The sequence below is a fragment of the Varanus komodoensis genome, unplaced genomic scaffold, assembly GCF_004798865.1.
Source record: "Varanus komodoensis strain SLA01 unplaced genomic scaffold, ASM479886v1 scaffold91, whole genome shotgun sequence".
Taxonomy (NCBI): domain Eukaryota; kingdom Metazoa; phylum Chordata; class Lepidosauria; order Squamata; family Varanidae; genus Varanus; species Varanus komodoensis.
In genome coordinates, this window is record NW_025336610.1 from 895,250 (window position 1) to 906,116 (window position 10,867).

At 63.4% G+C, this 10,867-nt stretch overlaps 1 protein-coding gene across 1 annotated transcript in view; it reads left to right on the plus strand.

Moving 5' to 3' along the window:
• Positions 1 to 9,710, plus strand: part of STARD10 (StAR related lipid transfer domain containing 10) — a 37,493-nt gene extending 27,783 nt beyond the window's left edge. Inside the window, exons 3-7 of the mRNA XM_044418604.1 lie at positions 2,856 to 3,003; positions 4,206 to 4,309; positions 4,917 to 5,034; positions 6,163 to 6,215; positions 9,414 to 9,710. Coding sequence (XP_044274539.1) covers positions 2,856 to 3,003; positions 4,206 to 4,309; positions 4,917 to 5,034; positions 6,163 to 6,215; positions 9,414 to 9,641 — 651 coding nt within the window. The 3' untranslated portion in view covers positions 9,642 to 9,710. The remainder of the gene's footprint in view (positions 1 to 2,855; positions 3,004 to 4,205; positions 4,310 to 4,916; positions 5,035 to 6,162; positions 6,216 to 9,413) is intronic.
• The last annotated feature ends 1,157 nt before the right edge of the window (positions 9,711 to 10,867 follow it).

A 10,867-nucleotide genomic window follows, 5' to 3' on the forward strand; every position in this document is an offset into this window, starting at 1 on the left:
CACAGTTGCCCCCCCCCCCGCCAGGCCCGTGCAGGGAGGGGGCCGCTTGTGCACCGGCCACGGAGCACACAGCGGCCCCGCTGATCAAATCCCGCCTCTGCTCAGGCGGTCGTCCAGTCGCGCGCCGCTCGCAGTGCGCAGGGCAAGCCGCTCGCAGGCCCCGCAGTTTCCGCGAGCGCGAGAGAATCACGTGCCAGCGAGGACGAGGCAGCGCAAGCGCGCGGAGAGCCACTGCCGCCAGGGAGTGAGGGGGTGGCGCTTGCCCTGCACAGCCCGGCCACCGAGCACACCGGCTCCAGGGCGTTCGGGGGACGCCCAGGGGGTCCATGGCCTTGCTGCCCCCCCCCAAGCGGCCAATCTGCTGCTCACTCCTCGGCCGAGGGAATGGCAGCTGGCCGAAAAGACGCTTTGGCCTGTCCGTCCCTGCCTGGCGCTTTCCGGAAGGGCTGGACTGCAACTCCCGGTGTCCTCGGCACTCGTCGCCAGCCCAGTCCTGAGCATGTGTTCTCGGGCATGTGTCCCACCGGAATCAGCGCTGCAGGGAGGGGTGGGCTGAGCATCAGAGCGAGCGAGCGAGCGCCTTGCACGGGGACTCGGGTTGCTTAACGCCCCTGCAGAGCTGCGCCGGAGTCCAGGGATCGAGGTGCCCCCAGCCACCTGCTCCCTCGGAGCAGCCCCGGCGGATGCCTGAGGACAGTTTGGAAGCTGGGCAACTTTCAGGCGGCCCTCGCCTTGCTGGCATTTTTTTGGGGGGATGGGGGCCTGTGGCGACAGTGGCCCCCTCCCTGTTAAACCGGCAGCGCAGTGGCGTCTTGTGCGCTGTTGGACGGACCGTGGGGAGGGCAGGGGGGCGGTGCAGCCCGGGGGCCCCCGGAGGGGCCTGGCACGCCTGCTGGACCTGGGGCCCTCCGTTTCCCCTCGCGGGGCAACCCGGACTCTGCCCGGAAGGCCACAAGATGCCTGGGGCCGACCGCGCAGAGGGCCTGCAAGCGGGTCCCGGGGGTCGCTGCGTCCTGGCTGGGCAATGGCACCGCAGCCCCTTGCTCGGCCCCGGAGAAAATCTCCCAGGGCAAAGCTCTGCTCGCCGGTCCCGGGAGGGAAGGCATCCGGGGTGCTTCAGCAGAGTCTCGGGGGGTCGCAGTCCCTCCGGGACAAGCGCTGAGCTCGGCCGCCAAGGGATGTGTGCAGGGAGGGGGTCACAGGAGGGGCTCGTTTGCATGGGGCCCGTTCGGCACATGCCACGCAAAGCCGGTTCCCGTTTCGTGCTTCTGCTGGGGGCCATTTTAAGCAGTGGAGGCAACTTGAGGGGCACGCGAACCGGACCTGTGAGCTCGGGCATCTCGCGCCTGCGCTGAGTCTGTTTTTAGGTGTCCGGGGGCCCCTTTGCTAGCAAGCGTCTGTGTTAAATGAGAAATGGAGCCAACTGCATGATTTTGAGCCCGTCGCTGTCTGTCAGCCTAGCCTACCTCACAGGGCTGTTGTGGGGGGGAGACTGAGAAGAGGCGGAGGATGACGGAAGCTGCTTTGAGTTCTTTGAATGAAAAAGGCGGGGTATAAATCAAACAAATTAATCTAATTAATAAATGGCATGCCCCCTTTCATTTCCTGGAGGTTTGGTTTTGCTTCCTTCGGCCATAACGAGCCCTCAAAGTAGGCAGCGAAAATGAAGACGTCATTTGGCTCCACGGCGCGTTCGAAAGGCCCCAGTGACACGCTGGAAAGAATTGGTGCCGAGAGCCACATGTGTGCTTACAGGAGTCAGATGCCTCTATAATTACAGGACAGAAGGCGAAATTGAGGAGTGGGAAAATAAATTATATGCACATGCAATTACAGGGTAAGGCACACAAACGAAGGAGGAAGTCCAGGATCTCATCAGTTACTATGAGAACAAGCGTGGCTTTGTTCAGTTATTGGAACAACCAAAGCCCAGAAGGAAACTCTTGTTCAGAATATGTTTAATTCCTAAATTCTCACTCCTGTGTTTCATAGTCAGTGTGCTTGTAAAGGCACCATCCTACGTGAATTTGGACTGGGGGGGGGCTACAACTCCCAGCATGCTCCAGTCACATGCTGGGGCATGCTGGGAGTTGTAGGCCTCCCCCCAAACTTTGATCGCATCTTAATTATCTATGAGCATAAAGATTAAGCATGCAGCCCTCTTCTCACTTACCTGGACATCAGGTCCACCAAAGTCATTGGAATTTACTTATGAAAAGAAAAGTATAGTATCTGTGTGTGGATATTTTCAATTGTCAGAAAGCCTTTCTGAATTTTAACATAAAAAGACATAAAACATCGAATACAAACATTGGAAGCAGACTTCAGTCTCGAAAAATGAAAGCCTTCTGCTTTTTCAGCACTGTCTTTGCACCTAAACTGAGATGTTTGTAATATTTGAAGTGAAATAATTAACTTTAACGACAACAAATGCTATAATCAGCTGGTTGCTCTACTGGTGAGAAATTGGCTTTTCATTTTTAAAGGACTTTTGAGAAGTGCATCATCCATCGTTTGAAGAGTGAGGAATGGTGTATCTTTCATAAAAGGGATAATGCGATATTTAGCTTGTCGTCCTTTGCACAACGACGGTGTTCAGGCAACACGATAGCTGCGCACACGGGCTGAGTGTGGGTTGTCATTCTGCTGTGGGCGGTTGTCGAAGCCTCGGCTGTTGTGCTGCCTGAACGCGGCTGCATTCACAAACCATGGCTGGCTATCCCAAGCGGGCCAGCCTCCGGAGCCCAGCGCCAGGCCGGGGCTCTTCACACGGGCTGCGCGTGGCAGCGATTCAGCTCGCGCGCCCGCTGCTCGCCCCGCTGGGGGTCGCTGACTCGCTCGCGCGTTCCCTCCAGTGCAGGATGGACTGCAAGGACGTCGCAGCGGAAACCCTGTACGACGTGCTGCACGACATCGAGTACAGGAGGAAGTGGGACACGAACGTCATCGAGACCTTCGACATCGGCAAGCTGACGGTCAACGCCGACGTGGGATACTATTCCTGTGAGGTGCTGGGACGGGGCTGGCAGAGCGGCCCCGCTGCCCCTGACGTCTGGGGCCAGAGCTCGGCCAGCGGCCGCCTTGGCTGGGGCCGATGGGGGCGGCAGTCCATGACGCTTGGACAGGGCCAGCCGGGGAAGGGCTGCGCTGTGTCTCTGCCACGCAGGGGGCCGCTGCCTCCGCGCCCCCCGCAGCCGCTCGCAGCCTGCGAGCCCAGCAGGAAGAGCAGGTGCAGCCCGCAGGCAGGCGCGACGAGCCCGCCGGTCGAACGGCCCGGGCAGGGGAAAGCGTGGGCCGGAAGCCGCGGCTGCTGGGCCCGCCTCCCTCCAGGGAGGCCCTTTGGGCCCGGGCGCCGCGCATGGAAGGCCCGGGTCCGGCTGCCCTCCGCCTCTCCCGCCGCATCTGCAGGCGTCTCCCCAGCAGCCGGGTGGCCCAGGGCCCTCCTGCTCACCTGGGCCCTCTGGGCTGGGCCTGATGAGGCTCGGGGGGGGGGGGATCCGCGGCCACGCGCAGCACGGGGAGATGGCCGTCGGCACAGGTGCCGTGGCTTCCGCCTGTTTTGGCAGGGCTGCCTACCCCAGGGTCCTGCCTGCTGGACTCTGGCCCACCTCCTCCAGCAGGCTTCCCGCCCCGGGGCAGAGGGCGTGTGCCCCGTCCCCACTCCCCGCGCTGCCCGCTCCCCACCCGAGGAAGAGGTGTTCCCACGGGGTGCTCGGTGTCGTGCCAGCCACACCGTGCCTGGTGGCTGGGCAGCCGTGGCGAGTCCCAGGCCCCCAGCGGCCTTTCTCCCCCTCCGTGGAGGGGGTCTGTGTGCCCCCCCATGAATCACCCGTCCTTCCCGTGGGCTGCACCCTCTCCGTGGCGCGGCGGCAGCGCTTCCTCCCTGGGTTTCCCCCGGCCCTGTCCCTCCAGGGGGTTCTCCCTCCGCAGCCTCCCTGGCCACTCAACTCGCGGCCTGGCTGTTTGCCGGCCTGGGCCCGGGGCAGAGCGCAGGCCGCCGGCCGGCCGGGCAGCTGCAGGACGGGGTGGCCATGGAGGAAGGATGCGGCCACAGGCAATGTTCAGTGTAAGCTGTTCCGAGCCGTTTGCAGGGGACGGGATCGAAAAGCTGTGACTGGATGAATGGCAGACGATACAGTGCTTGTGTTGAAGGCCGTGCAGGCCCTCTGCACATGCTCACCGCTCTCCTTCTCCCGCCCCCGCAGGGAAGTGCCCGAAGCCCCTGAAGAACCGCGACGTCATCACGCTGCGCTCGTGGCTGCCCATGGGTGACGACTACATCATCATGAACTACTCCGTCAAGCACCCGGTGAGCCCCGGGCGGCGGGCACGCGCCCCGGGAATCCTGCAGCTGTGCTCTGGGAGAGTCGGGGGGGGGGAATCCGTGGGGGGGCGCTCAGCATATTTAAAAGCACGTTAAAGCCCCGCCCCTCCAACAGAAGATGCTCACGAGCAGGTTTAAAAGCAAAACCGCCTCTTTTCAATCTTACTTGTAAAAGGGTTGTTCGGTGAGCTTCAGGGACTGGGCGGTGCTGGGAGGGTCTACCCGAGACGTTCGACAGCATCCGCTCGCTTTCCTTGTCGGTTTTCTTGTCCTCTGTGTCCCCCTGCCAAAGGGAAGGAGGTTAAAATCTGTTTAAAACGCAGTTTGCCGTTCAGCGGCTGGGCCCCACAGTGCCATGTAAACAAAACCCGAGAGCCGTGCCAGTTATTCCTGCTGTTGAGGAAACTGCCCCGTTCGTGTGGCTGCTCCGGGCCGGAGGGGGTCTTCAGATGCCTTTTGCCCGGCGCCCCCTTCTGCACTCACCGAGTTCCACCCGGAGCGTCAACATTCGCACCCCCCCCCCCCCCCCCCGTCCATCCCGTGGGAGAAGCTGGGCTGCGATCAGCCGTCAACCCCGCACGTCCCATTTCAGAAATACCCTCCCCGGAAGGACATGGTGAGAGCGGTCTCCATCCAAACTGGCTACCTCGTCCAGGGCAAAGGAGCCAAGAACTGCACCCTCACTTACCTGGCTCAAGTGGACCCCAAAGGTAAGTGCCTGCCCACAGAGGGGGGTCGGTCCAGCGCTTGCTTGCGGGAGACCCGTCCTCGGGATCCGCGTCCGTGGAGGCGCGTTCCCCGTCGCACCTGGTGTGGGGAGGAAGAGCGCTTTCCCTCCATCTCCTCGCGCTGAAGCATATACAAGTGATCGCGCCGTGAAGCCAAGGAGCGGGAGGCTCAGGGCTGGCCGGGGAAGGGCTCCTCCGCCCCACGCGGAGTTAGACCACGGGGCGCGCTCCCCACCTGGGGGGCTTTCGGGGGCCCGGCCTCTTTGCCAGAGACGGAGGCTCTCCGGGGCTGCGCGTCCCGATGGCTCTGGCCCACCTCGGGGCAGAGGCAGGGTGCCTGTGTGGGGAGCATGGGTGGCGGAGCGCTGTGCCCGCCTGCATGGGTCTCCCGGTTGGCCACTGTGCAAACGGGATGCTGCGCTGGATGGATCCAGCCCAGGGCTCCTCTTATCCCGGGGAACTGATCCGGACAGAGCCGGGGGGGGGGGGGCACGTGGAGACAGCAAGACCCCAGAGAGAGCTGAGGTGATGAGGCTCCTGCCGCCCGCCCGCCCGCCCCTCCAGGGCTGCGGGGGTCCTCCTCAGGCCGCGTGATCCAGGACGGGGCCTGCCCTGCTCTGCGATTCTGCACACGTCGCCCAGTGCGGAAGCGGCCCGTGTGGTCCGGCCTGGCGGGCGCCCCTTGCCGCCTGGGTGGGCGGGAGGGAGGGACCGGGTGCCGGCGCGTGGCGTCCCTGCCGCCGTACGTCCCGCCCTGCCGCTGGCACCACGTCGCCCCCCTGCGCCCCCCCGCTGCTGCGCCCATGCTGAAGGGGACCTCGCGGCCACAGGGGGCGCCGTGGCTCTCACGCCTGCTCTTCCGGCGGCGCACCGCGAGGGGAAGGGTGGAAAGGGGCGCTCGGCGGCTGTGGTGCCGCTCCCCAGAGCACCCACGGAGCGTGTGGGGTGGCGGAGGTGCGGGCCCTCTGGCTGGGGGGGCAGCGCTGTTGGCCACTTTGGCCCCTGCGCCTTGTCTTGCCCCGCGGGCGGGTGGCGTGGGCCCCGGCGGGGCAGGAGCCAGGCATCCCCCGGGGCGTGTGCCGCACCCTCACTCTGCCCTCTGCCCCGCAGGTTCGTTGCCAAAGTGGGTGGTGAACAAGTCCTCGCAGCTCCTGGCTCCAAAGGTAAGCCGAGGCCGCTCTCCGTGGCGGGGGGGCTTCCGGGGAAGCAGGGCTGGGGAAGCGCTTTCCCCCAAGGGCCACGTTCGGTTCTGGAGAGGAGCTCCGGGGCCTGTATTCAGGGTGGGCGGGGCCAAAGGCTATAGTGGGTGTGGCCAGAGGCAAAGAGGAGGGCCAAAATGGCAGCTGGCGTTGGCTTAAAGCTTAGACCACTTCCAGAAGGTATTCCATCCCGTGGCCATGGGAAGGAAACCCCTCTGTGGCCGGGGAAGGGGGTGGGGCCATCAGGGCAGCCCAGGAGGGGTGGCTTTGGTCCTGGGGGCTGCAGTTGCCCACCCTGGCATTTAGGAACAGAAACTGGCAAGATAGAAACAGAGCGAGCCGGAAGGGGCCTCCCGGGCCATCTAGTCTGACCCCCGGCTCCACCCGGCTCCGCTCATGACATGCCCACCACGCCCAGGCTGTCCTTGAACCCTAGTTTTGGGTGCCAACAAGGAGGAAAATGGTTATAGCGGCCCTTCCTTAATGGGCGCCCTCTGGTTGTGCTTGACTGCAACACCCATCATTCCCTGCCATGGTGGCTGGGGATGATGGGAGTTGCATCTTGTCACATCCCGGGGCACCCAGTCAGATTGGGGGAGGGTGTGCAAAAGCAGGCCCCCCCCCGGAAAGTCATGCCCCGGAAAGTCATGCCAAGCCTGCCAGGTGTTCTCGTTGAACTCGTTTCCAGCGGGGAAAGGGTTCGGCTCCGGTGGCTCCCCTTTCCGCGGGGCGGCTGGTGGACTCCCTTTGTGGCGGCGGCGGCGGCCTTTGACCCCGTGGCCTCACTGCCGCCCCGGGGGCCACCTCGGCCACGGCGCAGCCCCCCTTCCCATGAGTCCGTCGCGGGATTCATTAGCCCGGTTGCCGAGGGGTCGCGTGAAACCTTTGGCGCACGGTGCCGCTGGAGAGCCGCTCCCATCAGCCGATGTAACGATGCCTCTGTTTAATTAAGGAGCCCAGGACCAGCATGAACGAGGCGCGGGCCGGGGGGGGGGGCTTGCCTCATTGTTCAGCGGAGAGCAGCTTTCTCTTTCCCCGTGGAATGGAAGGCGCTCGGGGCTGCGGGGGCAGCTCCCCACCGAGGTGGCCCCCTCTGGGTCCGGCTGGGGTTTCCGTTGCAAGATGCGGACGCCAGCGGCGGGCTGGGTCCTCGGCGAGGGTTGCTTACGAGATCCAGAGGCCGTGGGGCAGCCTGGAGGGCGCTGGGCAGGTTCAGCCCTCCAGCTGCCCTGCAGGAGGGGGGAGAAGTGTGGGGCACGGCCGGGGGGGGGGGGAGTGCGGCCCGGCAGGACTGGCGCTGCCCCTTCCGGCGTCCCTCTGCCCTTCGGGGGCAAGCCTATGCCACAGGCTGCGAAAACCATTCATGGACATGACTGACCTCCATCCGTCGGATGTGGAATGTGCCCAGAATTTTTGTGCCCATGGGGAAAAGGCATCAGCTCCCCCGAATTTTAAAATCCGAACTCTGCCAGTCTGTGGGGGAAACTTTAAAGATTTGCAACACTTTCTTATAAAGCTTAACTTTATTTTTCTGCTTCGCACATAAGGATCAACAGTTGGCCTATTTAGGAACTTTGAGCAGTAACATAGAAAAACACAGAAACAGAGCGAGTCAGAAGGGGCCTCCCGAGTCATCTAGTCTGACCCCCGGCTCCAGCCGGCTCCACTCACGACATGCCCGCCATGTGCACGTCCAGCCTATCCTTGAACACCCGCACCGATGGGGCCTCAACGACCTCTCGTGGGAGCCCATTCCACACCCCAGGGGTCCTAACCATCAGTTCCAATCTGTTTAGTAGGATTGTATATTAAAAGTATGAATGTCCAAGCAAATCACACATGCACCTACTGGGGAGAAGAGCAAAGTTTTGCAACCTGTTTTGCCTGATTGTGCGTACTTTGATTTCTTCCATCTGAATACTATTGCGAAAATATGTGAAAGTTTAAATAGAAACCACAAAAGGTGCAGTGTAGTTTCCTACAATACTGAGGACTAGCAGCATGTTTGGATAGCATGTTAATCTCTTCCACATCCTTTCTCAACTGGGGATTCTGTAGATGTATGTGACATGATCCAAGTTGTAGCCTAAGCCACCTGGAGCGCACTGGGTCAAGAGCGCTTTATTTATGCTCAGGGACTACCTTTTGCTTGTGCTGTGGATATAACAAACTTCACAGTTACTTTTTGAGTGAGTAAATCTATGTTCTAAAAACTGTTCCATTCATTCTCAAAGAGACCACATGCCATAGGAGCCTTCCTATTTCCCTGAACGCCTTTGCCTCCCCATTGGAAGGGGAAGCTCCTTGGGAAAAACCTGCTCCCGCGCCCCCATTTTCCTGCCCTCGCCAGATCCCGAAAAGCGGGCACAAGACGAATCAGCCGGGAAAGCCCCCGAGATGTTCTGCACAAGGACTAAGCCGACCGTTTCTCGTGCCGTACGCCGGGGATCGGCCGGATGGGCAGGGCAGGGCAGGGCGGCTTCCCCCGGACGCGCCCCCGCCCCCCGAAGCCGTGTTGCGCCAGCCCTCGGAGGGCTTCACGGGCTCCGGGGAGGCAGAAGGGCCGAGTGAGGGTTTGCTTCCAAGGACGAAGCGAACATCCAGTGGGGTGAGGAGGAGGGAGGCCCCCGGGAAGCTCTTCGGCGTGAACCGCGAGCTTCTGCCCCCCCGCCCCCCCGGGGGTTTCTGGATTCTTTCAGCAGCAGCTCTGCTCCTGCCCTTGCCTGGCACCTTCTGTGGGCCTTGCTGAGAGCAGGGAAAAGAGTGTTACTTGGGAGGGCGAAAGCGAGCGCGACTTCCCCTTCTGTATGTCTCTCATGCCCGTCTCACCCGGCCGTGCAGGCATTCTGAGGCGGCACATCGGGAGAGGAACGTCCCCGGGACGCGCTTGGCTCTGGCCGCACGTGCGCTGGAGCGAGGGGCTCGCGCCTGGCGGACAAGCCGGCCAGTTTGGGGTTTATTCCTTTATTTGGGTTTTCCTTCACTGCTTAGATGGGGGTTTTCCTTCGTCCCTTCCGCATGCCGATGCCTTTACTCTCACGTTCTGTGGGACCCAAGTCTAGAGAATGAGCCGCTCTTCCCGAACGCGGGAACGGGAGCCGATCCCCCCGGCCCCCCTGACCAGCCTCTCCTTTCTCTGCCCGCCTCCCCCGCCGCTTGCAGGCGATGAGGAAGATGTACAAGGCGTGCGTCAAGTACCCCGACTGGAAGCTGAAGCACAGCCCGCACCACAAGCCGTGGCTGTTCCCCGAGCAGAACACGCTGGCGCCCGTGGCCCTCGCGGACCTGGCCATCCAGCACGCCGACTCCCTGGAGAACATCGACGAGAGCGCCCTCTCCGAGACCAAGGACGACCGGGGCGACGGCAGCGACGAGGACAGCCTCAACTGAGGGGCCGCCCCCCGGCCGGCCGGCCCACCGCCCCCACTACATGCACCCGCCTGGGCTTTTTGTCTGTGTAACCAATGCAGTTTGTGTCTCTAAATAAGATACCCGCCCCCCCCTCCCTCTCTCCCCCCCCCCACACACACACGTCGGACGGCCGGGGCCGCGCACTGCAGGGGGCGAGCAGAGGGGCTGCGTCGTGCGCGCTCCTTCAACCGCCGGCCGGGATCCACGGCGGGGTGTGTCCGGAGGCCGCGTGTGCGCCCACGCGCATGGGTACGCTTGCTCGCCGTCTTCCCGAATGCTCTTTTGCGGCTGGCACTTTTCTGGGGGGTGGAGGTAGCGTGGGCGGGGGGGGGGGCCCTGCTGGTGGTGCCAGCCCTCTGGCGCCGCGGATGCTTCGGGCCCCCGAAGCAGGACCGTCCTGCCCCTTCTGGGCCACCGGTTGCGGGCTCATCAGATGCAGTGCGAAGGGCCAGGGGGCCGCAGGGGCGGTTTGCCCCCCCAGGACGCTCCCCATCTGACTCTGTGGAGCATGGCCCGGTGTGCTCGGGAGGGGGGGACACGAGCAGGACTGGGCCAGCCGCCAAAGCTCCTTGGCGGGGAAAGCTCAGGCGGGGCGGACGGCCTCCGCCTTGGGGCAGGGCCCTCCCCTGCTCGGCCCACCGGCAGCCCACGCTCGCTTCCGGGCACCATCGCCCTGGAGCCTGCCGGGCCGCGGCACCGCAAGCCGTGTGGGGCTCGGGGTGGGGGACCCCCGGGCGCAATCGCCCCCACGGAGCCCTGCCCACGCCATGCTGATTCCTTGCGCAGTGAGGCTGTCCCTCCTTTCTGCAACGCGCAGCTCTCCCCTGCTGTCCAAACTGGTACAGCCCCGCGCCGTCGGAGGGGTCTGCTCGCCGGGACTCGCCCGCTGCCTTCCGGGCAGGTCCGTGGCGGGAAGCCCAGCCAGAGGGGCACTCCCAGGCCAGACTTCCCACCTTCCTCCCCACGATGATGGAGCCCCCACTGGATCGTTGGTTTCCCGCGCGCTTCAGCTGGCAAATGCTTTCTTTGCTCTAAGTAGTGCCACAGGAGAGAATGGCGTTCGCAGGTGAGCCACATGCCCTCTGCACATGCTCAAAGGCCTACTGGTAGGGAAAACAAAACCCATCCCTTACCAACACAGTGCAGAGGGCATGAATGCTCTGCAGCAGCCCCTCCAATGGATGCGGAGGAGGCGGGGGGTGCTG